A 27,995-nucleotide genomic window follows, 5' to 3' on the forward strand; every position below is an offset into this window, starting at 1 on the left:
AATGTCAGATAAATCCCATCTATTTGCAGCTGGCCAGATGATCCCTCTGAGACTGCATCTCTAATGGTGAAAGCTTTATTCTTCTATTATAAAGACCACAAGGCACACAGCTTCTACGGCAGACACCTCTTCAGAAGAAAAAAAAAATAAAGAGATAGTCAACAAAAGGGAACACCATAGGCTGACAATATAATGTTTTTTAATGGTGGTAGTTCTCTGCATTTCCTGCTTAAAGATACTACAGCAAATATTATATCAACAAAGATAAAAAAAAATCCCATGCTTTGTATTAATATGGTTAGTCTGTTCCAGGAAGAGTCTTAAGTATGTGTGCAGCATTAGCCATGTAAGTAGGTTGAGCTGGTTTGCACAGCTGGTGTAGACATTTATCTGAGAATGCCACGACTCTCCAGAAACATTAGAGAGACTGTAAAATCTGTATTAAAATGTTAATATTTTAACAAAATGTTTATGTTCCAAAATATTCCATCTATCCCTGGTTATGAAATGAAAAGAAAGCTGATGTTTCCAATGCCTTCATTGTTGCAGCCTTTTCTTTATCAGAAGGAGAGTGAAAAAGCTATTTTCAGTCAGAAGTGGAATGGCATGTTTTAATCCCTCACATAAAATATGACAACTCTGTAATCTGTGATGGTGGTATGTGGGAAATAATTCTATTAACATTCATTTAGCTGTAAACTTTTTATTTTTATTTTTTCTATTTATTCTTCGTTCATTCTTCCTCTTTTACCTATCCACAAACACTCAATAAAAATGTTATTTTTTAAAAGAACCCTACAGCTATACAACCACCTACCAGAATCAGAATCCATTTGCACTTCAGGTCTAGACCTTTTACCAAAACTGGTTCTCACAGAGGTCACTACAAGCCTTCAAGCTTTTCTTTCTAAAATCCATTATAAAGTATTAAAATACCATAAATGCTATCGTAAACCAAAATAAAGGCAGGAAACGACTGATATTTTTTCACAATACTAGAAAAAGGTCCCCTATATAGTTTCTGAGCTGCATTGAGAACTGCCACAACCAAGTGACCAAGCCACTGTGCGAACACCCACAAACGAGTTTTCTACAACTGTAAACTGCCAAAAAGCTGTGGCACTAAGCCCATATCAGAACTTAACTAATTTTTTTTCTTGGTATCTCAGGTGGATTTTAAGTCTTCATTTGAGCTCTATACAACTGCAGCAGTACTGCTGCCTGTACCTCAAATGCAGGCTTTTGGACCAAATCCACATTTGCTGCTTGATAGGTTATAGCTTGAAAGAGCCCAGCTTCTGGCAGGAGTTGGTTTCACTCAGACACTAGTTCCAATGCACTAATTAATAGAGCCAAATGAGTCAGCCTTTGCTTTGTCAACTTTGCCATCTGCCTGCTTCTCCATCATCTGTCCAAATGGGAGGGAATAGCCCCACAGAAGTTCATATTCTCCCAGATGCTTCCACCAGCATGGCTGCAAAAGTGAAATGATACATATCCCACTTAGCTTCCAGTCAACAGCAGCCTTCCCAACAGCTTGCAAGCTGTTCTTCAGTCATGTGTGGTGGTCCAGGAGCCTGTAGACCATGCTCAAAGATGAGTATTAGCCACATCCATGCCTGAATCCACACTTACAGTCTCACAGCTTATAAAAGCCTTGACAGGCTGGCTTCAAGGGCTCCTTGGCCTTGGGATATCCAGTGTAAACATGTATAACTATTCTGCAGAGAGGCCACCAGGTGCCTTTATGGTCATTTCAGCAACACCAGGCAAGCTGAAAGGGAATGAAACATATCATGTCCTGGCTATAGTATGAGTAATGAAGTCCATTGGTGCTATTCTGAATGCTGAGAGTGTCACTGGAAAGACGGTGAAATAAGTCATCCACTGAATGGAACATCTTAATTGGTATGTGTCAAGGGAATCGTAAAAACCATAATCCTGTTCCAGCGGGAGATCTGTGAAGATCCCGTCTGCCATCTAGTGGAGTCGTGGTGTGTCTTTAGACCAAAATAAATATATAAAGAGTACATATGGGAATAAGAGAACTAACCTGTAATCTGTAGGTTAAATAGCCTCATGACTGGATAAAAGGTCATAAGAAATAAAACAGCCTAGACAGGAATGAAACTGAGGACAGAACTACAATGTACGCACAAGAAGTGGGATAAAGTAATACTGAGGTTGTCTCGCCCACTGTTTCTTAAGCAGTTTGAGTCTTCCCTCTCACCTCAGGGGAAAACCACACAAGGGTTTTTATTCCCAACTAAAGAGAATTTGGTCTGTTTCAGAGTAATAATATGTCATTTTAATCCCCCCTCCCCAGCTTATTTTCTAGCATGTGTGCTTTGCACCACAACATTTTTTGCTGGAAAAAGTGGCAGATATTTTCCTTGAAAGTTCACTTCACAACTTTCTGATCAGCACTATTTGTTTATCCACCAGAGCAGCCTATACCATCATCAGTGATGGTGGCCAAAGCTTACACCTTGGAAGAGTGCAAGCACAAGATAGAGGTATACTCTGCTTCGCTGAGAACCTCCTGGATTCTAAGCCACCTGTGTTTGTCACTCTCCAAATTTTCAGTGATTTCTTTGACCTTGTCTTGAACCAATGCAAACTTTGCACACCTGTCAAGGCTTTCAGTATCGTGTATGGAGTAATGTAACTTTCTAAGGAAAACCCTCCTGCCTCCAGACTGGCACAGCTCATTTTCCTTTAAAATGGTTTCATGTTGCCTTACAAAATTTTACCTTGTTATTTCAGGCCCTACTGAATAGAAAACCGCAGTTAACACAATATAAAGAGAATATCATGTGTTTTTTTTCCCATCAAGTTGATTTGGATTCAGTGTTCTGGTTACACATTATTGTTACCAGTTCAGTAAGGAGATGAAGAAAATCCTTAGCCTGTTAATGCACTCAGTGTGGATTAGGTGTGGATGCTCATATAGTTTCTAAAATCTCTTAAAATTAATGCTATTACCAAAAAGTTGTTTCTAAAATTTCCTGTGTGCTGGTACCACGCTCATATACACCAGCACTCATGCAGATATAGTCCATTGGATAAAGGAACTTTATCTGGCTGGAAATAAATATGAGCTATGAAAATAAAGCTTGTGCTTGGGCAGAGCAGGGGAGGCACTCTCTCACCCTTTCATAATTTCCTAACCTTGTTTACCTGTAACAGCTAGAGGTGAATCCTACCCATAATTTGATGGTGCAGTTCTAGCTGTTTGTCCTGATCATGGAGAACCACAGCTGTCAGACATGGAAGCTATATTTTACTTCTGTCTTGACTTATTGCAGTGTAAACCCTTTAGCAATTTGCACACCCTGGGAATGATTCTTTATCATCAGGTCAGTTTTCCATTGCTTTGGCTCCACTCCAAGCGAAAGTAAATCATACTTAGCAAAATTTATTCTTCAAAGGTTAAGGAGTTTCTGTTACTCACACTTTTCATACTTGTTTTATCAAACTTTGCATGTGACAGGCAAGAACTTGCATAAACGCTATCTTATGCAATAAGTGTGCACATGCTGTTAAGTTAGTGTTGAGTTCAGTAAAAATTATCTGAATTCAATATAATTCACTTCCTGAAAAACTGAATTACTTAAGTTTTTTAATTGTGCTTGACACTTAATATTCAAGACTGAATTTGCTAAAAATGTAATGTGATCTTAATATCCATACCATGCCTAGTCATAACTGCAATTGGTATAGTAATGAGAGTCACATCTTCAGATTATAGCCACTTCTGTTTCCAGTTTCAGCTATCCCACAGAAAAGTAACCCCCTTACAGTGCAGTTGATCTGTTCAACAGAAGAAAAAAATTTCTTTCTTATTTGCTTCTTCTTTTATCTTCCAGTTCCGGAGCATGATGGTCTCCAGAGTAAATTTGTCACTTCACAAATTATTCGTAACACTAATTATACAACAGAAATGCAGCAGCTGTAGGAAATTTTCTATCTAAGCATGTATGGGTAGAGATGAGTAAAATTTAGACGTATTAGTTAAGCTATTACTCTGGATTCCACTCTAGTTGATAGAGACCTTAAACTCGTTTACATGAGAACTAGATGACATAACATTCCACTTCTTCAGGTTAGCTGCAATTACCTGGATACAGCAAAAGAAAAAGGAAGGGAAGTTCACTTCTGTATGTTATAATTTCTGTTGTTTAATAGGATTTTCCAGCTCACTGAAATGTTCAGAAAGGCAGGGTGAAAGTGTATCCGTGTAATGGTCCTCACTGGTTCAGTTTAGCTTTCTTTACCCCCTTCCAAGCCCAGATGTTTTCATCAGAAAGGTTTATCAAACTGTTAATCTGCAGGTCACAACAACCATTGGGGAAAAAGCAAACAAAAGCAAACCAAATAAACAAAAGCCTCCACATACAAACACTGGAAAGTAGAGTTTATTTTCAAGCTTCTGCATGTTCTACAGCACTGGAGAGAAAAAACATTCACACATAAGAAAGTACTTTGCAGTATTCCTAGCAATGGCCTATTCTGTCTCCCATGGGTCTCATTCTCTTTCTGTGCAAAAGTTTGCTTTTCTTTTTAACTTACTTGCAAAATGCAGTAATTCCTGAATGTTTATCTTACAGAGCCTTGTCCTTCCCAACACTTCTACTTACTGCTACTTGGGTATCAGAACTTCTCTAACATGCAGCTACTGAAACAACATTAGAATACAAAAGTGCATTGTGTGTTATTGTGAACTTTGAAACTTTTGAAGAGACAATAAAAAAGACAGTATCAGAGGACTTCTTAGTCAATGTGCTGCTGTTTAACAGGGCATTTGGTTTCTTATTTGCATTTCTACTGAATCAAAACAAGGAACAAAATTTGAACAAGCTGTGTAGACTCCATCTCCCATTGCATGAGGATTGAATTCCAGTTATCTGAGCTGGTCATCTGTGGTGTCATTGTAGGGTACTGTTGGTGTCCACTCTCTAGACACATTATGCCATTGTATTATATAAGGTTCATCGGTGAAAGTGTACAGGAAGTCAACCAAGAAGAGTTTATATTTGTGTTTACTGTGATGCATAGCATATTGATGCTGTTTAGAAGGCCAGTCAGTGTTTTATCTGTCACTGAAATGCTTGTCCAGTGGAAAAACTGCTGTGGAAGGGGACCTTCCTCCAACTTGCTCAGTATAAACTGCAATTCTTATGTTTGGTGGGTTTTTTGGTTTGTTTGGTTGGTTACCTTTTTTCTTAATTAAGCTTTTATATGTGATTACTCCAGATCCTGAGGCCATCTTCAGCACACAGACGTGGTCATTTTTACTCCAGAACTGGATGGCACAGTCCATCTCGTCCTTCTCCACACTGGCATAAGTCCATATTTCTTACCATGCCACCTCCGTCCAATTTCCGTTTGCACCTCAAAAGGAAAGAGGAATGTGATTTTGTGGTCAAATACTGCTTGGGAGTAGACTGATGGGAAAGAGAAAAGTCAAAAACAGGGGCTAAAAAAATATTGGTAAAATTTAGACATCTCAGTCCATTGGGCTCTCTTTCTAGCTAGCAGAGAGAAGTAGGGTCTTCCAGAGTATTCCTCATCTGACCTGTCTCAATGTGATGATCCCTCTGCACTGATGAAAACATCAAGTGTGGCTAGCTCAGAGTTGAAAAGATTAAATAAACTCCATTCTTCCTTATAAGAAGTAAGGACATACTTTATATGGGTCTGACAATTTCTGTGTTCCTAGTTAGTGATCATGGGCCCAACAACTGAAGTTAATTATTAGACCTGTCACATAGTTAAATAGATGAAGACAGTCTCATTTCCATTTTTAACATACCTGTTTTCAATTTCTACCTGGTTGTCCTCAGTTCCCCTTCCTCTGCTGAACTGAAAAGTCTATTAACACTAAGAAACTTCCTTGCATCAAAGTAGTTACATTTTGAGGTATTTATGCATAGTCACATCACCTCAGTCTTCTTCTGAGAAATGGGAAGAGTTTGAGATTTCTACCTCTAGTGCTGTAAGGCACTTTCTTCACCACTAGAATATTTTCTCAGGATTTTTTTTTATATCTTTTCCCATTTATTTTAAATATCCCTTTGAAAACATATTCTAGTAATGATCTCACTAACATTGCTTACACAATTAAACACATTCACTCCACATTGCTTGCTCTTCCTCAGTTGCTAAAGGATGTTTGTCTTGTTTCCACATGCTTCTAGAAAAGTATAATATGCAAGTTTCTTAACCAACATTCACCAATTTGTGGCTGAGAAATAATACTACTTTGGTGTTTAAGGTGGGGAGTGGAAAGCCATTAGCAATCAGAAGACATTTTCTTTCTGTTGTTGACAGATACATATATATATATATCAAATAAACTGGAACAGGTTGTCCAAAGAGGTGGTAAATGCTCCATCCCTGACAGTGTTCAAGGACAGGTTAGACAAAACCTTGACTGACATGGTCTAGTGTGAGGTATCCCTGCTCATGGCTTGGGGGGTTGGAACTAGATGATCTTAAGGTGCCTTCTGACCCTAACCTACTCATTGTCATGTTCACAGAAACACACAGTGGATCCAGGCAAGCCCTAAGATCTGCATTCACATCTGATTCCCATTAGAAATGTGCCTTCCCAGATGTTTAATATGAAGGAAATTTCTATATGAAATGTTGTATGTCTGAGGTGTCAAGCTGAATGTAAGTAAAACTATGGTCTAGCATCAGGACAGATTAGGATTGTTAATAGACTAACAGGAGTATTAACTGAACACTAGCATCATTAGAGACATCAACAATTCATAGCCATAAACTAATCCAAAAGGCTAAGAAAGATTATTATCTTTGAAGATGATTTTTTTAGTATTTCACAAATTCCTGACAAAATTAAGCAAAGTGTGGACCATGGCACAAGTAGACAATTAAATACTGTTTGAAACCTTAATGAGCCCTAGACTTTAAAATTAGAAAATAGAGACTTAGCCAGTACAGCCCATGGAGTCTAAAATGGGTCAGCTACCTCTAACACAAACAGCTGCACTTGGTCATTTGAATTTCACTGACTGTGTTGACTGGGGGTAGGATTGACAACTTAAACATACCATTGACACTAGGAAATGTCCTGTAGAATGGTATATATGAATCAAAACTCTCCTTTTTTAGGAGCTGCAGGTAGAAACCAGCAGACTCTTAGTGTAGACTGAAACTGAATTGCAGTCATACTCTAAAATAGCCATCTCAGCTACCCTGTAGTCAGAGAGGGAAATTTCAGGGTTTCAACCCATTCTAGAATATGGAGGATAAACTGTTTTTTTCCTATATAATTCATTTAAGGTGTGTTCTTACCATAACATCTAGAATATATATTTGGATCTGGAGACTAAGCTAAATTAAATAATTCCTGTCCCATTAACAGTAAAATTCTGACATACATCTTCTAAATGTAAAATCAGATTTATCAACATAACTGGGAAGCTTCATGAGCATATTAAAAAAAAAACAACAAACAACTAATATTTCAGTATTGAGCCATCAGCATAAATTTAAATTCTTTCCAATTTAATCATAGACTTTTAGTAAATGGAGGTCTCTTTGCATCACTGAGGCAGCTTGTACTTTCAGATCCAGACCGAGGATGGGTCTTCCAAGCCCTGCTATAGTACAGAAATGTGCAGAAAGGATAAAAAAAATGCTAAAAAAAAAAAAAAAAAAAGTTTGATGGAATAGCAAAGTAGTAAAATCTCATTTCTCCACTAGATGGCTTCATTCCCATGAAGATAATTGAAATTAAATTCACCTTCACTGATTCCCATGTTAACAGACAACCCTAAGAACTAAAAGATTTGATTATCTGCTTGTATGAAACTGATTATTAACTCTATGTATCTGCCAGCAAAAGCAACATTGTAAAGAATATAGTTTCCTTATCCTTACCTCTTGGTTCAGGAAACAGTAAAGAACTGCTACAATAAACCCCTGAAAAAAAGAAAAAAAAAAAAAAAAAACAAAAACAAAACAGAAGTGTTGAATACTAGCACAATTTAAAAAAGCTTCCTGCACTAGCTGACTTTGTGATGACTATCACTGTATGTTGGAGAATTGGTATAAATTGGAAAATTCATTATCTCCAGTAAATCTGCTCCATCTTTATCTCCAGTAAATCTGCTCAGCCAGATAATCAACTGGTTAGTGGTATTTCACTGAAGTCAGTAAGATGATATGAATCCACAATAACAGATAACATGGCAATTGACATTCTCCCACATTATGCTTACAAAAGTATGGTCCATTCTATCACAAAACACACTGTGAGCATGATGTAAATCAGTAAGGAAACAGAGTTCATAAGGAGGTCCATGTATGGAGCTCATACAGCTTTCAGTCAACTTCTGTTTCTTTGCAGTATATCAGATGAGATCAAATTATGGCCTACTGCATACTTTCATTCAAGTTTTGAACTGAGATAAACCCAGGAAAATCATAGGAGGTCAATGGACGTATGTGATCAGGTATCAGCTAGACACCTCACCTTTTTATTCAATTAATTTATTTCTTACAATGTTAATTAACAAAATGAAGGCCAGCTCCAGGTACAGAGAGTCAGGATTGAGATGTTCAGGATTTATTGGACAGGATTGCCAAAATGGATTATATCCTCAAGAAGATTAAATCAGCATAACTGCTGGATTTTTGGTGATGAATTCTGGCAAATTATGCCATCCAACTATTCAGAGGGACATATGCTTCTTTGAAGTTTGATAGGATTGTCCACAGCTGCTTCTTGAAGACTCTGAGGTACAGCACAGGGAAAGGGAGGAAAGCAAGGGGCAACTGAGTGATGCCTTCCTCATAACTCAGGCAGAACAGCCACCTGGAGGGTCTGTCAGAGCAGCCCCAGTAGCTGTTCTAGATGCCACCAAGCTCCTCAAGCTGTCCGTGCTCTGTGTGCCAGCTCAGACTATTTGGGGGCATTCAAAATACACCAGATATTCTGGTCACCCAGGAGGAAAACTCGGAGCACTCAGGGGCAGTAGTTTGTATGGGGTTGATGTGCATATCAGGCACTATTCAATTTTTATATGTTTGCCTATCAATTTACTCACTGACAAAGAATTAGCAAGGAGGCTGTACCTATAGCTTCTGTCGCCCCTGGATAGTTTAACACCAGCCGAAATCATCTTGATCTTATTAGTGAAGTCAGAGAAGGCATGTGGATTGTCACTGGTAGCAAAGTAGGTTTTATGTGCTCAACTTTGACTCACCACCCAATTTACACATGCATCTGAAAGACTTGGCCTTGTATTTGCAAAATTTGTAAATATATATTCTAGCCAACAGTCAGATAGAACATAGGGCAGATAGAACATAGAACTCAGCAAAGAGCCACTAACTTTGTGAGGAGACACTAGCTTCAGGATCCAGAATATTTTTGTGTAATACTAGTTGTGATGTGGACACTAATATTGCAAGGTTAACTAAGAAAATCTACTAAAGGAAGCCTCTGAAGTCATTTTACCTGAAAAGATCCAATGCAGAGTTCTAAGTAAAGCCGAACCCCCGGGCTGGTGTATTCCGGAAGAAAGTTGAAGACAATATAATGGGTTCCAAATAATGGAATTAGAAGCAGAGTTGACCTTGAGAGACGTCTAGCTTAGGACATGAGAAGAAGTAAGGTAATATTATTTCCCTGAGTAAAAATTGAGGCATGTGATATGCCACAGTAATGAGCAGAAGCTAAAAAGAGGAACTGAATATTTACAAGTGAAGTTCATATCTCTTGGAAATATAGTGCTGGGCAGAAAACATAATAAGAAATGAGCTAGAAATAGATTTCTGGTGCTCATTGCCTTATTGGCTATACCATGTTCATGGCTTTTTTAATGGTATTTTGGCATTCTGTCTTTCTGAATGAGATTACTGTTCAGGAAAACAAAAAGAACTAGAACATATTTTAGCTTATCAATTCCACTGAAAATTTGATGTTTATTTGTAACTAAATAGTTATATATTTGTAACTAAACAGTTGCAACTAAAGTAACATGCAGCATCCATTTATAGTCCAAGTACAGGAAAGGAGATCTACAGCCCTAAATCAGAGGTCAAATGTGGATTCAATGATTGGTTTCCTAGTGTTCCCATTAGCTGTAATTGGAAGGTAGATATCTGAACACGTCATAGTTAGATGGCAAATATTAAGTAAGATGAGTTTCATCCTTTAACTAGTTCTCTTGGGAATGGGATAAGATTGGATATTTCTAAAATTTAATGATAACCAAACTAAGCCTGTGGCACTGCACAAGTGCTTCTCTGTTTAGAAAAGATGATACAAACTTTTATTATTAAAATAATTGGCTTTTTAATTATTCTTCCATACACTACCTGTATTGAGAAGAGTTATTGAAGTTGATTTGTCTGGGGTCTAGTTTTTTCAGCAAAATTCTGATGATGTTAATAAATAGGACAAAATTGACCTGTTCACAATATTTTGGGAAAAAAAGAAGAAAAAGAAAAAAAGAGAGAAAGAAAATAAAAGATTACTTTCCAATGTAAAACTTTGCAACAAAATTCTGGGTGTTTAATTTCAGTTATTATGCAATTTGTGCAGTTTCGAAGAGATCAGTACAAAATTATCAATGTAATTCCTGTTGAAAGCATTCAAACATCTGAACAGTTTGCATTCCTTCTCAGAGAAACAACTGAAGATGAAAACTTGAGAATTTGACTTGGTTAAGGAAATTATTTTTGTCAATAGTTTGTGTGATTTTTTTTTTAAAAAATCTGTAGCTCATATAATTTTGAATCTCTTTTGAGATGACTACTGTATTAAATTCTGGGTAGTATCTTTAGATATTATTAATAGAATTCATCTGACTAAATATAGGTATGTACAATGAGATGCCTGCATCTGAGCTGATCACCCTGTTCTCCCTTTGTTGTCAATGGAGAGTCAGCCAGCACAGTCAATGCAGCCCCAGGTGGGGTTTGGGATGAATCACCTCCTCTGAAGGCAGCATCTATTGTAAGTCAGACAAATCACATACCAAGAGTGCATATTTCTCTTTATTGACTCTGGCGAGAACTGAGGAACATTAGCTTAGCTCCAAAGCTAGGTAGGGTTAATCCTAACTCACAAATTTTCTACAACTGCAATTTGACACAGCTTTACTAAAGTCTGTGAAACTGCTCAGTTTTCCACAATTAAAGTGTCTTCCCATGCATTTTTGTGTGTCTGTACACATCAGCTCTTCTTAGCTGAGGCTGAATGCTGTTTTGCCCAACAATGTCCACATTTTACCAGGAAGTCCAATCTCTTTTATCCAGCAGTGGTGCCTCAAGTACATTCCAGCAGAAAAATCATCACTGCAAACCCCTGAATCTCTTCACTTCAGATGTGGATGTCAGATGAACACTAGTAGTGAAAAAATTAATGGCAATAGAAGAAAATATAATATTTTATTGAAATATGGCACACTATGACCGGAATTCGACTTGAGATTCTTCATTTACCTTGTTTGTGTATATATGCCTTATTTGTATGCATCTGTCCTCCAATTAAATTGAGCTTTTAATAGATAGCCTTAAGATCATCCATAACCTGCTTCCTTATACACTGCTTGGGTTTAAAGACATGTGGAAGTAATCATACATGATAATCATTTAAAGCCCATTAGTTTATTCAATAAATGTCAGGCTCAAGAGTTATTATCATTGGTACAACCTATGAACAGAAACTGACTTAAAATTCATATTAAAGTTCGTGGTTGATTCTGGACTTTTAGGCTAGAATGTTGTTTTCAAATATTGAAAGGATGGTTTAGCCATACACCTACTATTAGTTTCAACCACACTAACAATTTTATGAAAATTTTATTTTTTGTAGGATAATGGTTTTGTGGAGTTGTCAGTTCTCTGCCTCTTTTTAGTTTGCATAGGACATAGGTAAGTTTACAGTACAAATTTTACCATTCCTTTTCCTTGTTTTAAACAACACTTCAGCAAACACTAACCAGATTTTGACAGTCTTTTTTCTTCTAATTAATGTTGGCAAACTCAGAAGTACCTACCCCAACAGAAATTATAATAGGTCCTTTGATTAACCACCAGTAAGGAGAGCCTTGATTAATATCCCAGCATCTGAAAAGACAACAATAAGTTTAGAAAAAGATGTGCATGCAATCACTGAGATAAATTAGAAATATAAGTCAAGAGTATAGAATAATGTATGAAACAATGACTTACGCTGTGTCTTCAAAGTAGAATTTTGCTAATATCCATATAAGGGTGAAAAGCATTGGAAAACCTGTCAGACATTTAAACAAAAACTGTGATTGCCTAGTTTTATCAATTAATCAAAATCTTTTCCACTGAAATTCTGCTGTGATGACATAGGTAATTCTTTTTCAGAATTGGAATTGCCCTTTGTGGCCTGTTCATGTAATGGGAATACTTTAAAATTATAGTACAAAGCTAGAAAGAAATCTCCTAATATCCATGACGGAATGAAACAAGTTACAACATTAACTGTTTGGTGAACATGCATCACTGTGAAGATATAAAGGGACATAGAAGCCACCTTGTACATGATGTATTTCTGCCAGAGGCCTGAATTTACAACCTCTTACTAACAATTCACCTCTATAATCTCACATGAAGTTAGCCCTTGTATGCAGATAGCACATTAAACCCCAGGTTTATTTAATAAAGGTGCTTTTTGCATGACAAAATACTGGGGAATAGCATTTACCAAATCTTAAAATAATAGTAATATTACCACTTTACAAACACAGGATATAATGCATTCTATCTTAACTCTTCCTTAAATTGCACTTGAGGTCTCTCTAAAATACCCAGAATGATTCAGTCTCCTTATTTGCCAGGCCTACCTTAGTCTTTGGTGATAAAATGCATGATTGCCTCCCTGAACTGAGCAAAAAATTCCCCTGGGCAAGGGCATTCACCTGACATGTTTTCTGGTTTTAGCTTGACACAGCAACTCTGTGTGGGCAGCCACTTAGTTTTTGATTTCTAAGTCACCAAAAAGGTCTAATCAATTAGATTTATTGCAGACTACAACAAAAAGGAGTGGGGATGTTGCTGTGTTTTACCTGTGCTGTTATTAGGTGGATAGAGCTCCTTTATTCATAAAATTGCCCAATGCAAAAAATGGGCTATAGCAATATTAAGACTACACAAATGCCTGCTATGACTCCACAGGGACCCATTCTCACATGAAGACTGTGTAACTATACTTTGCATGAATAGGTACAATGTGTTCCTAACTGGTGTTTGTGATAGTTCCTTAGATACCTGTGTTTTCAACTGGGAGCAGTTCAAGTGGACTGGATCACCCTCTATGGGTTCTTGAGTGTACTTAATTTTCCACTTCTCTCATAGGAACTTTAATGCCATACTTTAAAAATCTTGATTGCTCCTCACTAGTACATATGTAAAAGTAAAGTCAAAGTAATGGCCAAGGTAGGCACTTCAGTTGGGCAAATTTGATTCTACATCCAGTATTTTTAATGGGAACTTTGTTTAACATCCTGCCTTTTATTAATCTCATGTAAAAGCTTTACTTACCCCAACCAAAGAGAACAAGCCACCAAAAATATCTTCTTCCATGAGAAAGGGATGAGAGTAGTAGACAGTTTAGGTAAAGAGCCTCTACTAGCAGCCACATGAAATTGGTCATCATGAAGTAGTAACAGAAAACAACTGAGATCTTGCATTCAGTCTAAGGAACAGGAAATTTATAATATAAGCATTACTTGTGGATACATGTGTTTGCTTTGTAGTAGTCATCTGTAGTTTTTGCTGAAATCTACAAAGAACAAGATCTCACAATTACATGCATGTTTAAAGAGAGACCTTAAAATGTAAAATGATCTTCTGAAAAGGCTTTAACCATAATAATACCTATGAATCTCCATTTTGCTTTGTGTCTCTATGTTAGAAACATAGCATGTGATTTCTCCCATGAATGCACTGCCTCCAGTGTACCTTATGTGAGTAGAGACAAATGCATGGGCCTTCAACAAATGTTCAAGGACCCACTTTCCTACTTATGCTTAGCTCTAAATTTGTATGAATGTAGAATAATCATCCCACAAACCTTTGTTTGAAAACCATTGCCATATTGCCAGTATTTGTGGCTGGATCAAAGCTAAGTTGATAGCCTAGTACCTTGCATGTTTTTCAGTTTATAATTCAGAGGTTTTGGTCAGAACATGAAATCAAACATTTCCAGAAGCATCATCTCTTAAAATTTGTCCTATGAGGTACTCAGAGATAGCAAATTTTAAAGCTTTAAATTATGGAAGTGTTAACAGTGTAATGATATGGCAAAATCTATGTCTGATGTAGAGAACTACAGGATTCCAAATTGATGCATTCAGAACACCGAAGGACATGAGGTAGACACTTAGGGAGGTAAAACATACTGAATAAAAGAATTATATTATCTTCGTTATCTGGTTAGAAGGAAAAAAGGTAAGTAGAAAAAGCCATGAAAAGTGAAACCATGTATAGACCGTATGCAAAACCATGAAGTACAACAGTATCCCACTTTTCTTATGCTTACTGTAGAGAAGCTGCAGTGATCAATGTCTTCCTCTTGGAAAAGGACAGCATCCTTAATGAAGATGGCAATAGCTTTCAAGATAAAAGTAAAAAAGAGCTGTATATGGATATAATTTCTGGGACAGCGAAGCCTCCTGCAAGAAAAGGAGAGGTCCTTCTGAGGCAATTAACTAACTCGTGCTGCAGTAATTAAAATATGCAATAAGCTCTTGTTTAATCTCAGTTACTTACAAGCATGTATAGAAAGTACACATTCATCCACTAAACTGTCTTTGCAGGCAGGCAGACTTAGAAACCTTCCCCATGTAAAGCAATTCACTCGCAGTCTTACACCTTAACCACTTTTGTTATTAGGTGGTAATCTGGTGATGTTGCTGTCAAATTTCAGGAATCTCAGTTTTAGTTTGTGTTTAGTATCCCTGAGCCAGGCCTCTGGTTGGCATTGATTTTGGGCCAAGAAAAACCTGTGTCTGAGGAATGATCTTTACTTCTAAAGTTCTCACTATTTCTAAACCACTCCCAAGAGCAAGCATGAAGAGGTATCCCGAACTAATTAAACAGTTTTCTCAATGAACAGAGTAAAACTTAGCAAGATTTTCTATACCTTATGTTGTGGGTGAGTTAAACTACATTAAACCCCTTTGTAGACAGCCTTATATTCAGAAATAAAGTATTCTTCCTTAGTTCTCCAAAGTTACTCTTACAAATTAAATGAATGCTGATGAGAGCTTTAAAACAATTTGTCACATCTACTTTAAATTCTCAAATCAGTCAGATTATTTTTTACTGTTATTAAATACAAGCTTATAAAGTTAAAAAGCATCAACTTTATATTTTCCTTTGAAGCTGAAATTTTACCTCATACGCAAAGAGTTCCATTAAAAGCTGAATTGCATCCAGATCCAGCAATCTCAGTAATCACCTAATCTTAAATCTCACTTAGAGTGTGCAGAATTTTATTACTGAACTCAGATGCCAACCCCATTGTTAACTTCAACTTTTTCCTCCCTATTGATAAGTCTTTTTATGCCCATTGTTTCTTTCTTTCCCCTCCATTAGGCTGGTTTGTTTCCCTGAGGTCAGAGTGGATGTCAATAAATGTATCTGTTGCCTTCCAGGCACGAACTAGGAACCAGCAGAGGTCAAGAAACTTTCCCCAGAGAAAAATTACTCTCACAGCATAATACAAACACTGTTCTTTTTGTCTTGAGGATACACAAGAAATAAACATAGATTAATAAAATGAATCCTATATGTCAGTAAATAACAAATCTACATTAAATGAGAAAATAATCAATTTGCTTTGTTCTAGACAATCTAAATTACATCTGAAAATATCTAGTAGCTGTAAAGAAATCTTTCCAAATGTAGAGTGGGTAACTTTCAAAATATGTCTTTGGTTGTAAATGTTTCAGTGTATGCGGTGCTGTAGGAACATTTATTCAGAATCAAGTTATTTGAGTATATTCTTCTTCTTAATATAAAATTCACTGAAGCCATAAAAAGCAAACACACATAGTTTTTTAAAACACTCATTCCTCTAAAGCAAGAAAAATTAACTACTGGTTATTTAGTATCAAACTGAGTTGCAAATAGACAGGGTTTATTTCCCAGTTCTTTGTCTTATGCCTGGGTGCTTTTTGTTTCTAGCCTCAATTTAATATTATTGCAACAAATATGAATGGAATATTTTATTTTATTCTTCTGAATATCTATAAATAATACTTCGTTATAGCTAATGCTGTCTCACACAGCCGAAGATACTAAGAACTGTTAAAACAATCGAGGTTAGAGAATAATCTTACATACCTGAATGCAATAAGAACTGTCACGGCAACAATGAGTGAGGTGATCGATACACTGTACCCTACAGTGTAGATGATCTTTATAGTAGAAAAGTAAGATTTCTATAAAAGAATAGAATTATTTGTCACATAGCTTGCAGCCAAATGACAGCTGTTTTACAGGTTCTGGTAATTTTGCTTTGTTCAGTGTTTCCAATCTATTCACATCCCTGACTCCCTTTCTTTTTCCCCTTTTAACCCCACAGCACAATTCAACTGAAATTACTCATTGTTTCTTTTCTGAATACCCATTCCACAGCCTAGTCTGGTAAAGAAACTTGTATTAATCAGGATGATTGGAAGCTCATTCATAAAACCATATAAAAAGCAAAAAGGTACTGTAAAAACTCTTATTTTTATAAGCACTGCGTTTTATACCATGTTTTCTCCACAGTAGTAACAGGACGATACTGACGGCAGCTATCTGCTTGATGAATACAGAATTCTTTCAGCCTTTCCTTATGTGTCTCCAAATTTCTTCACTCTGCTTCCTTACTTACTGTTTTGCCATTTATTCTTCCTTTTTTTGTGTGTGTTTTGTGTTGTGAGCTGTGTTTCTTCATGGTATTGGTCTTTTTTTCCTCTTTTCTTGCTGCCAAACTCAATTGTTACTCAGTCAGAATGTCAATCAAAATCCATTTCAATTTAAATGGCACCTCTATCAGACATGATCTCTGAATGAAAATAAGCTGACTTCAATTATCACACATGGAAGAATTATATAGAAGGAATAAGCTTTAGGCTGCAAATCTTTCCATTAAACCTAACATGGTCTCTCTCTTAGGTCCTGTTTCAATGTTTTTATATCCTAAACTCTGCGCAGCTATGCAGTGTGTTGGTACAGTTCCCTGTGGGGAAGGGCAGATACTTATTTTGAGCCATAAGTATAACTTAAGGCATTATAAGCCTGATATTATGTAGGATTTATTTTATTTAAGTGCTTGAAAGTTAGCTGCCTGAGTATGAGCCGATGAGTTTATAGTAAAACAAGCTGTATGAGACCATGGCCACAGAACTGTGTTGTTTAATTGTCAACACAAACCTGCTCCTTCTTATTTTGTTTCTTTTCTAGTTAACGAATGCAGACAAGCACTCACAGAAGACAATACAACTCATTGTAAAATGAGACCTTATCACTTTCTGCCAGCAAGAAAAAGGTTCTATCACCACACCTGCCTTTAGAAGTACAGGTTGGTAGGTCTGGTTTAGCAGAGCAAGACCTTTGGCACTGACGATCCTACATTCATGTTGTGTGCATTTCTGACTAGCCCTAGTCTATTCTTTTCTCTGGAAGAGGAGTTACAGGAAGCTAAAAAACATCTATACAACATGTTTGTATCCTTATGAGAGATCAAGCACAATAGATATAACCCCTAAATATCAACAATTGCGCAAGCCTAGCTGAAGAAATATGTCAAATTCTGAATGCACTACAGAGATGTAGGGTTTTTTTTCTCCTTGTTGAATTAGATATTTTATGCTAGGCAGGATAAAAAAGCAGAAATCACTTTCATCCTGAGATATTTCTGAGTTTAAAATGGTGGTGGTGTAACAGCACCTTTGCTGTACGGATGTTGTGATGCCACAAAATCATCTTGCTGACATATTATTGAAATGTCTGAATTCATATTTTCATTTTGTGATATATCTCTAGCTGCTCTAGCTGCTATAGCTGCAAGCAAGTTCAGTAGTACTGCATGATGGCACAGGATTTGCAGCTGGCTTTAGTTTTGTTACAGTAGTACTCCTGAATGAGAAAATATCCCTAGTAATTCTCAAAAAAAAAGTAACTAGAGAAAAATTATAATTGATTGCATTCCACAGTTGATAAGAAATTTCAGCTTCAGCTAAATTTCCCTCTGCAGTGGTCTTCAGAAATAGAACTGAATCCTTTAACATCAGCACACCATTCACATATATTTATTTAATTAAACTTACTTCATCAAGTGGAATCTCATCTTCTACTGGACAAGCGATATGATAGGGAGGGAATGGGTCAGACCAGCCTTTCTTTGTGCAGTTCCTTTTTACTATCCCAGCTGAAACAGAAACACTTATTTTTTCTGATGAAGAGCCCCATAACACAGAAAATAAAAAAACATGAGAAGATCTTTTGCTCTTATAAAGGTTATACCAAGAGGAAGGGATCATCTCCTTTAGTATCTCACTGAGTTGATAGGACATTTTGCATGTGTACATCCAGAAAGAAATTTATTTAATTTATCTAGAGACAAGCAGTGGAAAGAAGAGAGAGAAATGAGGCAGCAGAGGTAGAAGTTGGAAGGAACAAAGAAGAAATCACATCAGAGTCAAGGATGTCTACTGAAGAAAATTGGGAAGCACTGCTCCATCAGAATTCTGCTTTTTTTCAGCACTCACCCTCTCATGTATCCTTTTTCACTCCCACCTTCCTTGGGGCTTACCCTTTATTTGCAGATGAGAGGTTGGAATAAGCAATTTGTTCTATGAGGATAACGTGTTTCCATAAAAAGATTAATGAGTCAGATGCAGGGTAAGTCAAAGAATCTCAGGGCAGGAAATGAATCTGCACAGATGAAAGGGATATTCCTTATCCCTCTTTTATAACTAGCATGTGCTGGGTGAGGCAGAGGTTGGACTTTGCAGTTTCTTTTTCTTGTGGAACTGCCAGATCTAGGTCTTTCCTGGAAGATGGTTTCCTCCTTACGGGCTTTCAGTTTGTTCCTTGCCATATTCACCCAGACAGTGAACAGTCACAAGAGCATTAGTTTGCAGTCTTGCATTTAACCTAACACATATGCTATTTCAATGACAAAATTCTGCTTTGTATCTGCTTGGTTTTAAAGAACAATCACATTATTCTTTCCTCTGCCTTTCATTTCGTCCCACACTAATCAGAGCATAAATTTCATAAAGCCCTATGTTTAAGTTCTGACTTAAATTACTGTCATACAAGCTCTGTGGAGAACTCATGCACCAAGCTGATCCCAAAGCCTACGGAAACCAATTGAAATCACTTTATTGATTTCAGTGTTCTTTGGCTCATGGCCTCATCACAGACTGTAATTATATCCAGTTATGTATACATTTAAAACATGAAAAGAACTGATAAGCTCCTTCAGATCCTACTGAAAACTTTGCAGTAATGTTCTGATCCAAACAGAGAGCAGGAACTTGCAATTCTCTGTCTTCACCCCCATTTTTAGAAATACTTTTGCCAGGCGTGCAACACAATATTAGGAGTACAACCATGATAGTATATCACCTGGTTCCTTCATGAAGTGAAAGAGGATGTTTGGACATGGTAAGGCAAGAGTGTCTCCATCATCTGCCTCTGGCCAGCACAGTAATTTGTCCCAAGCTCTCTTGCAACCTCAGGTAGAAAGCAAAATTTATTTTTAAGCATAATTATATTTAAGTATAATAAAACCCCAAAACTTTTTAAACTTTGACATTCCACCCCTTACATATTTTATAAAAATAATTTAGCCACAGTTTTTATTCTATATTGAGAAACAAACACCTCCAGGGGACTATTTAATCTGCTTTAGTTAGACTCCTTGTGTAAGAATGTGGTGGTTTTTCAGACATAATGCAACAAGTGAAAACGCATTGTGGGACAAAGTTGCTGGAAGAAAGGCCACATGACAGTATTTGTTAAAGGGTTACACTATTTTTAAAGATCCATTTGCCCTCACAGAGCAAGTGTGATGCCATGATAGCATCCGGCTGGGGAAGGAATAGGACAAGGGTGCAAGGATTCACTCAGATGGGTTGACCATCCATATTTTTTAATGAAAAAAATGTTGAAAAAAAGATTTGAAAATGAATGATGACTGGGAGTAGATGAAAGAAAGCTCACCAGAGAGCAAGGATATGGGACAAGAAGTAAAACAATTGGACATACACATTGGCAGCATGGCTGTCTTCTGACTCTGGTAAGGTGTTTCTCAGTCTTTTAATCTCTCACACATGGATACCTGCTGGTGTTACATTTCCATGCTCTTCTGGGTCTTCTAGACATTCAGCCTCCTTTTTCTTCAGCTCTGTCATAAAATCACATTCTGGGTGGACATTCCCAGCAACCTACAGGGAGAGGAGTTTCAGATGATTAATAAGAAGGGGTTGGGCATAGCCTTTAACTCTGGGCCAAATTTTGCAAGTAATAGGGCTGTGTTAAGGACATGGAACACTAGCTTTGAGTTCAGCAGTCAAAGGGTGGCACCGTTTCTGCACAGATTACAATGGTTTTGCAGATGAACCCAGCTGAGCTCTCTCAAAGGCAGTTGAGCTGTGCTACTTTACATCAGAGTAAATTATTATGTAGTATAGCTATCAAAAGATGGTAGCTACAGCTCTGTACTTGGAAGTTTATAAGATTCTCTGTCTACGTTATAAGGAATGTAATCTTTGCTAGGGCCTGGATTTGAGTGCAGGATTTGTTTGCACCCTAACTTTAGCCTCGCTAAATCTGGGCCCAGGGAGACACTATGCACTTGGGGAGACTTCTTTTCTTAACAGTGAAGAGCCTGGCACTGCAGAGCATACTTCAGAGCCCACTTGGTCCTCAGCATAGACATGCCCCTTTCAATCTTTGAAGAAACATCTTGAAACCACACACAATTACTGCAAAATTGTCTTCTAAATGAGCTCTTCATCCCAAAAGGAGGGAATCTGTTCTCTCCCTTCTGCCATCTGTTTTTCTTTACACAGGGTGGGAGGCAAAATTCCTTCCTTTGGAAGAAACATTTCCATCAAAGCCTTTGTTGGTTTCGTATGCTGGTATAAAGAAAAAAAAAGGCACTCAGTGTTTTAACAGTAGGAACCTTTTAGTTGCGTTAGTCCTTATTTAGAGTTGTGCTTAGATGGACACCACAACAGAATTAGGAGACATCCAGAGTACCTTGGCCAAGAAAGTATTTTGACGAAAGAACAAATTCTGCAGTGGGCTGATACACACCACAACTGATGTACCCTCTATGCAGAAGTAGACACATCTATTTTTCGCAAAGAAAGCAATATATCCTTTGTACAACCACAGCCATTGTCCCCAGTCCCAGAAGGCCAGTTGTCATCAGACACACTCTCAGCTCTACACCCTGGCCATTGATGCCAGTGTGCTCTGTATGTGTGAATATGGATATCAAGACATAGATACACACAGCAGAAAATAAACTCAGGATGAGACTTGCATTGTGAACAGGTGGCTAGCATATGGCTCAGTTTTATTCCACCTAGGGAAGATTAATATTCAGGGAATTTGAAAAATAAGTACCTGGCTTTCGGTTCATTCAGAGGGCAGATTGTATCCATTCCAATAAGCTGGTGTTTCCCCTACATGTTAATGTCCATATCTCATGTTGGTCTGCATAGCATTTGGACTGCATATTGTCTAAAAAGTTGAGGCTTTCAGGCTTCTGGGGAATACTCGATTAATTGTAGAGCCTTATGGTGTTTGGACCCTCGCACTTGAAAATGGCATGTATCCACATGTATGCCCTTCAAGGACATAGCCTGCTTCCCATTTCATACATGTTTAGGAGGATCCGTTTTTTCTGCCAAACTGACAGTCAGTTTGCAGTTTAAGGCAGCAATGAAAAGGAAGGTCCTATGCTCATGAAAAGGAAGTTCCCATGCTCAAGGCTGAACAAAGTTTGGTGTTTGAGAGGAAGGTAACTATGAATGGATAGAACAAAGGCCAGTCATTGCCTTAGCCCTAGGAGGTGGAGATCTGCTGTGTGGAATGCCTCAGTGATGTCAGCCCCTATCAATAAAAGCAGGTAGTATAGGGAGCGCAACAACTCTGCTAAGATGTGCAATTATAGACAGGATGACAGAATATTAGCATCTGTTTTGAATGTCATAGACCACTTGATATCTCTTCTGATGCAAACATATTCTTCTCCCTTATACTCACCCTGGACAATGAAATTCATCTATGCTGAAAAGCTCTCTACCTATCATGTATGGTAGCTATTGCAAAAAATAACTTTATTAGTCAGTAGAAAAAACAGCCAACCAATTTACTGAAAAAATATTTTACACCGTGCCCTTGGTTCAGCAAACTGTGCCCAGGAAAACCTCAGTAGGCAGGAAATGTACCCATTTGCACAGTCCTAAATTATTTCTTCTGGCAAAAAAATGACTAGGTTATGCCTATGAAAACTCTCTTTGCTTACTGAAATGTTTATGGCAAGAGCAAAGCTTGTTTGGCTTATTCACCAGTCCAGGAAACCCTTTTTTCTTTTTCTGTCTACGTCTCCAGACTTGTGAGGACAGTTTACCACATGCATCTTAAATGAAAAAATGAGACTGATCAAGTGGCGAGTATTTAAATTATTACCTCTTCCCTCAAGAAGGCCTGACCTTAAGAGATCCTCTCACAGTTTATATTCAAGTCAGAACTAACTGCTGCTTGAATAAACACTGAGTGAAAGATCTGCTATGACAGAAACTCAGCTAAAATAAACTAAAAAGATTTATTCCACTCCTAGGCTGTGTTCTAGAGATATTCAGCCCCCTAGAGTATTTGACTAAATCTAGCAGACCCTTACGCTTTCCAAACAGCTCTGAATAGTATTCCCAAATAAGTTGCATAATCAGGTTCCAAATTACTCTGAAAACATCTATAGACTTACTTGTTTAATCTCATTTTCTGTCTCTTTCCCTTCCTCCCATTTATGGAACCATCAAATAATGGGATAGAGGTATGAGACCTTCTTTAAGACAAGAATACATGTCTGTGTATGTGATTTAGCTCCCTTTGGTGTCTACATCTACAGAAACATCATTATCTGATCTAGTCATTTCAGGTTCCTTTCATGAGGATAACAGAGAGAAGCTAGCATTTTTGTGCATAGAACAGTTGAATTATTTAATACATGTAGTTCTGCATGGAATGATCTATGGTTTAGATTCAATTCATTAGGATTCCCCTGACTGTTAAATTCATGGTTACTTTTAAATTTGGGCTTCAGAACTGATTTAGATGAATACCAGTTACTACAGCTACTGACATTGTGCAAGTGTGTGCACAGATCATTACAGCAGAGCTATTCTGCCTTGTAGCTCAGCTGATAATAAAACAAGTGTTTCTGGTTTGTAGGATCCATAAAGAAATTAAGTTTCATAAAATCTTTTTGTTTGCCACGTCAGTAGAATTTTAAAAGGGCAAAAATTATAGGAATTGCACAACAGGAGCAAAAATAGAAAATCTTTGTGAGAGGACCATAGCTAATATTCCAGGTTGTCCTCTTGAATATAAAAAAAAATTTCTTGCTAATGAGCAAAACTAAATTCCAATTGAAATGAACATTGACATGTTCCAAATAGAATGTGTATTTGCAGTTGTTGTATCCATCAGTTAATGTACTAAATGGAGCTGTGGGTTTGCATAACTGCCAAAAACCAGCCCTTGTCAGAGGGCTTCTACTGAAAGTCTTCTTAATGTGATAAAAATAATAATAAAAAGGAAACAACCAGCAACAAAACCAAGAAAAAACCCTCTTCCACATCAGGCTCTAAAGAGGGACATGAAATGCACACATAAGAAAGTAAGCTTCTATTTTTTTAATAATTCTCAGTGTTTTCATAATGGCATGCAAAACCTGAATGATGCTGTTCCTCCATTTTCTCCCATATACATCAGAATGTGTTAATATTTCCACTCTTTTCACATTACAGTAGGCACCATACAAACAATGACAGAAAAAAAATCATCATTTATGAAGCTGCAAGTCAGCCTCTTTAGCATTTAAAACTTCTCCAAAAGTTCAGCTTTTCCAGGGATAACGTATTATCAAGATATACCAACAGTGAAAACAGATGTCAGTTTTCCCACCATTTTCTACTCAAATAAGAGTTGTTTACATATGCCCTATTATGAAAAGATATGTAACACACTCCAGGAGAATTTTATTATACATTTACACATAAACTTTTGTTTTTGATCAGTGCATAATGGCGTTATAACTAATCCAATTTTATAAAAGGTGCTATGTCTCTTGGGTAAATGGATCAAGTTCTTACAGAGATATTCAGTGATATAGTTATTAGGACTGGATCCTGATATTCTACTTATGAGCAATTATACTTATCTGCTCCCACTAGAGGGAGGTGGAGTTTCTCACACAGATGATACAAAGGAACCATAGCTTCACTTCAGCAAAAAGTATTTTTAGTCATTTCAGTGTTTTATTTCTCTTGACGCACAAAACCAAGCAGCTGTGCTCATGAAATGCTTCTTCAGCGAAGATTTCCAGGGAAGAGGAAAGGATAGAGCAAAGGGATCACAAAAGGAAGATGCTCAAAATGGAATTACTCTCAAAAGTGAAGAAATATCCTTCCCCCACTTTTCACAGACCATTCCTGATATCTGTGTGATCCTGCATGCTGGTTTACTAATCTTTGTCCAAAGCAAAATATCAGCAAGACCTCTGTGCTTTTTAATGCATTTGGATATTTGTGATTCTGCCATAAGTACCCCTGCCCATTTGACTCATTTATCACTTGTAACATCCCAACTGCTCACATATTAAATAACATTAATGCTATAAACAAGGCAGCTGAAATTGTAATTAATAAGACTGCTTACTCTGAAATTTAAGAAAACTCTTAAACAAAATTCAGCTGCTTTTATGTAACAGTTTTCCTCTGTTTTCTTCTTTTTTGCCCTTATCTTTTAAAGCCTACACAGAAAAAGGAGGGATTATGCCAGTTATGTTGTTTCTCCTTAGTGAGCATGTGGTAAGAAAGCAGTGAAATGCATTGATATTTAGTTCCTACAATGTGTGTCCCTTCTGCCGCTGTTCACACTTTTCATAGCATCTTCTCTTGTTTAACTGGAATCTAAAGCAAATAAAGAGAGACTCACACACAAAAAAGTAAATCTCTGACCATCTGCTCCAAGAAGAAAACTAACAATTGTTGAAAAACAATAAATTAAAAGCTTTTCTTCATGCAATTACTTACAAGCACTGCCAGACTCAGGGTGTACAGGGCACAGTGGTAAAAAGGGCTAAACTTCATGTTCCAAAGCAAGAGTCAAACTTCACTTCTTTAGCCTTTCTTAGCATCTTTCACCTGCTTTTGACTTCCCTTTGTCTTGTCATATGCTGATTTGAAGCATTTATTTTTTTGCACAGAAGTGACGTAACAGTATAGTGAAGTGGGAAATAAATATTAACAATTCTCTAAGCTATATTTAACCTGCTTTCCATCTTTTTTAATTTGCTGCATGCTCAAATACTGGACTGGATGAATTCAGTGATTGATTCCAAGATTATGGGAATTCTGTTCCTCCTGGCAAAGAAACCTCCTGTTTCTTTCTTTACAACACATTATTATTTTAGGAGGAATGGACAGCTCCAAAAGTTGCTAACCTTGTATTAAAACAACATGGTTGACACAAGAGAAAGCCTCTCCTAACAGCTAATGTTAATGTCAATTTATTCTAATAAACCACATTTCATAGTGTGGCTTCAGTGTATCTGTGTGTGGGTGTGTTTGTATGGCTTATAGTGACCTTGGGACCATATTGTAAAATACAGAATCAAAACCTACTCACAGGCATGTTCAGTATCTGTTGGACATTGATTTGCAGGCAAAATCCACAAACTATTCTTACTTTGCTTCAGACCTCTGACAGTTTAGTGTCTAAATCTGAACTAGTCAACTTCTCTAGTAATAATTCAGAAATATGTTCACTCAGCTCATTCATGTCAAGTTTAGGACAAGCCAGATGAATCCCACTCTGGAAATACCCAGTCTCACTCAGAGCTAAATATTTAATGCCTAGACTTTGTAAGGTCAGCCCTATTCCGGCTGTTGTTTATGTATGAAAGCTTGTCTAACAATTTATACCACCTTGAATAACTTCAAATTCCATATCAACATTAAGCAAATGTTAACATTGGAAAATCAGACACACAAGATATGAAATAACTTTAAAATATTATTCTTTTCTATTCTCATATCATGCCATTCCTCAAAATCAGTTTTTAATGCCAGCTCCCATATTCCCACAACGGTCTATCCTACAACCCTGTGATCACCTCTGACACTGCTTTTTTTTTTCATCTTCCCTGCTCATCTTTCTGCAGTTATATTAAACAACCACTTACTGCTTATCTACACAGTTTGAGTAGGAAAATGCTGAAACCTTGGAAAGGGGTCTCCCAGCTCCTAGACTACAATTGTACTTATAAGGGACTCTCCTGTGTTTGGAGATACCTGTGGAGATGAAGCCTTACTGGCTTGGTTGTAGATTGGATCTGTGATGGAACTGAGTATGTGCAATGAAAGAAAGTGTCTTTGGAGAGGTGAAATTGGCAATCTTTCCTTTCAGTGTGTGCATAAGGATTTATTTCATTTTTCTCCAAAGCCTTATCCTTGCATAAATTAAACAAGCTTTCGTGAGGCTGTCTAAAACGAAATTAGAGCTGCGTTCCCTTCAATTTTTGTCATCTAGTTCAGAAGGATGAAGCTCTAGACCTTGTAAATAAACACTTATGAGTGTACAAACTTTGGACAAATTTTCTTTTTTTTTTTTCAGAAGCTACAGAATTCCAAGAACTGATAGATACTTCCCCACAGTGGTATAGCATGGAAAAAATTCAGCCCATGGTGTTGAATTTATCATTTCAGCAGGTAAAGTTATGAAAAAATCTGGTAAGATAATTTAAACCTACAGAGTTTCAATTCACCCTACCACATGCCTTCAAAATTATGTCTGGCAACAGTATCCGGTTCTTACCAGTGTTTTACTGATGGGGTGCTCAGGAAGGTTGTGAATGCTCCACCCCTGGCAGTGTTCAATGCCAGGTTGGATGAAGCCTTACGGGGCATGCTTTAGTGTGAGGTGTTCTTGCCCATGGCAGGTGGGTTGGAACTAGATGATCTTAAGGTCCTTTCCAACCCTAACTATTCTATGATTCTATGATTACCTCATATTACCATTTGAGGAGGTAGACATCCTTAATCTTAACACTAAGCAAAGTGCTTTCACTAGTAAGACTGCAACAGGGAATTTCAACTGTCTTGCAAATACTTAATATTGTTATATTCCTTGAAAATCTTATAAAGGCATAGTGACTGGTGCTGCCATCACAAGTTCATGCCAGCAGAGGCTGTGTTACAGCACTCGAACATATTTCCTCTCCTTTCCTTTCCAAAGAGATTCCAGATTAAAAGCAAAATCTTTGGCTGAGTATCCATCAGGTTTCCTGTAATGTATCACATCAGGTTTCCTGTAATGTGTCAGTGTTATTGAGGTTACCAGTCTTTAGGCTATCCCACAAATGGTCTAAAAATCATGCATTTTGCAGCCATTTCAACTAGCGTTTTAAAATGTATCATGAATAACACCTCACATTTCATAGGGGTACACTTTTTGGTATTAGAAAAAAATGTTGCCTATGAGTAAGATTTTGCTATATGTGCTAGAATTTTCCATTTCAGGAACTAATCTGAACCATTATATGGGTTTACTCAGTGCTGTTAAACTCATGCTTATAAAAAATACAGAAGGCATTACTTACCGCATTTCAGTGTACTAGAACACATGCAGAGCCCTGTGCAAGACATTTGAGAAGGCTTTCCTTTTGCAGGGAGAATGAG

At 37.2% G+C, this 27,995-nt stretch overlaps 1 protein-coding gene across 1 annotated transcript; it reads right to left on the reverse strand.

Annotated features, from left to right (window-relative positions):
- Positions 1-4,524: 4,524 nt before the first annotated feature.
- LOC101877406 (growth hormone-releasing hormone receptor) lies at positions 4,525-27,995 on the reverse strand. The gene is made up of 13 exons (XM_031049835.2): positions 27,917-27,995; positions 20,287-20,465; positions 19,645-19,752; positions 18,339-18,439; positions 16,366-16,463; positions 14,558-14,690; positions 13,558-13,711; positions 12,217-12,277; positions 12,042-12,111; positions 10,357-10,448; positions 9,494-9,623; positions 7,912-7,953; positions 4,525-5,394 (listed from the first exon to the last, which is right to left on the reverse strand). Exons 2-13 carry the CDS (start codon positions 20,297-20,299, stop codon positions 5,272-5,274), a joined length of 1,125 nt encoding a protein of 374 aa, XP_030905695.2. The 5' UTR covers positions 20,300-20,465; positions 27,917-27,995; the 3' UTR covers positions 4,525-5,271.

Source organism: Melopsittacus undulatus, chromosome 1, assembly GCF_012275295.1.
Source record: "Melopsittacus undulatus isolate bMelUnd1 chromosome 1, bMelUnd1.mat.Z, whole genome shotgun sequence".
Taxonomy (NCBI): domain Eukaryota; kingdom Metazoa; phylum Chordata; class Aves; order Psittaciformes; family Psittaculidae; genus Melopsittacus; species Melopsittacus undulatus.

Excerpts from the sequence above, each read along its gene's own strand:
- LOC101877406 (XM_031049835.2), bottom strand. Across the intron at positions 12,112-12,216 it reads TTCTACTTTGAAGACACAGC|ATGCTGGGATATTAATCAAG; the intron begins GTAAGTCATTGT and ends TTGTCTTTTCAG. Across the intron at positions 5,395-7,911 it reads ACTGTTTCCTGAACCAAGAG|GTGCAAACGGAAATTGGACG; the intron begins GTAAGGATAAGG and ends TTTCCTTTTGAG.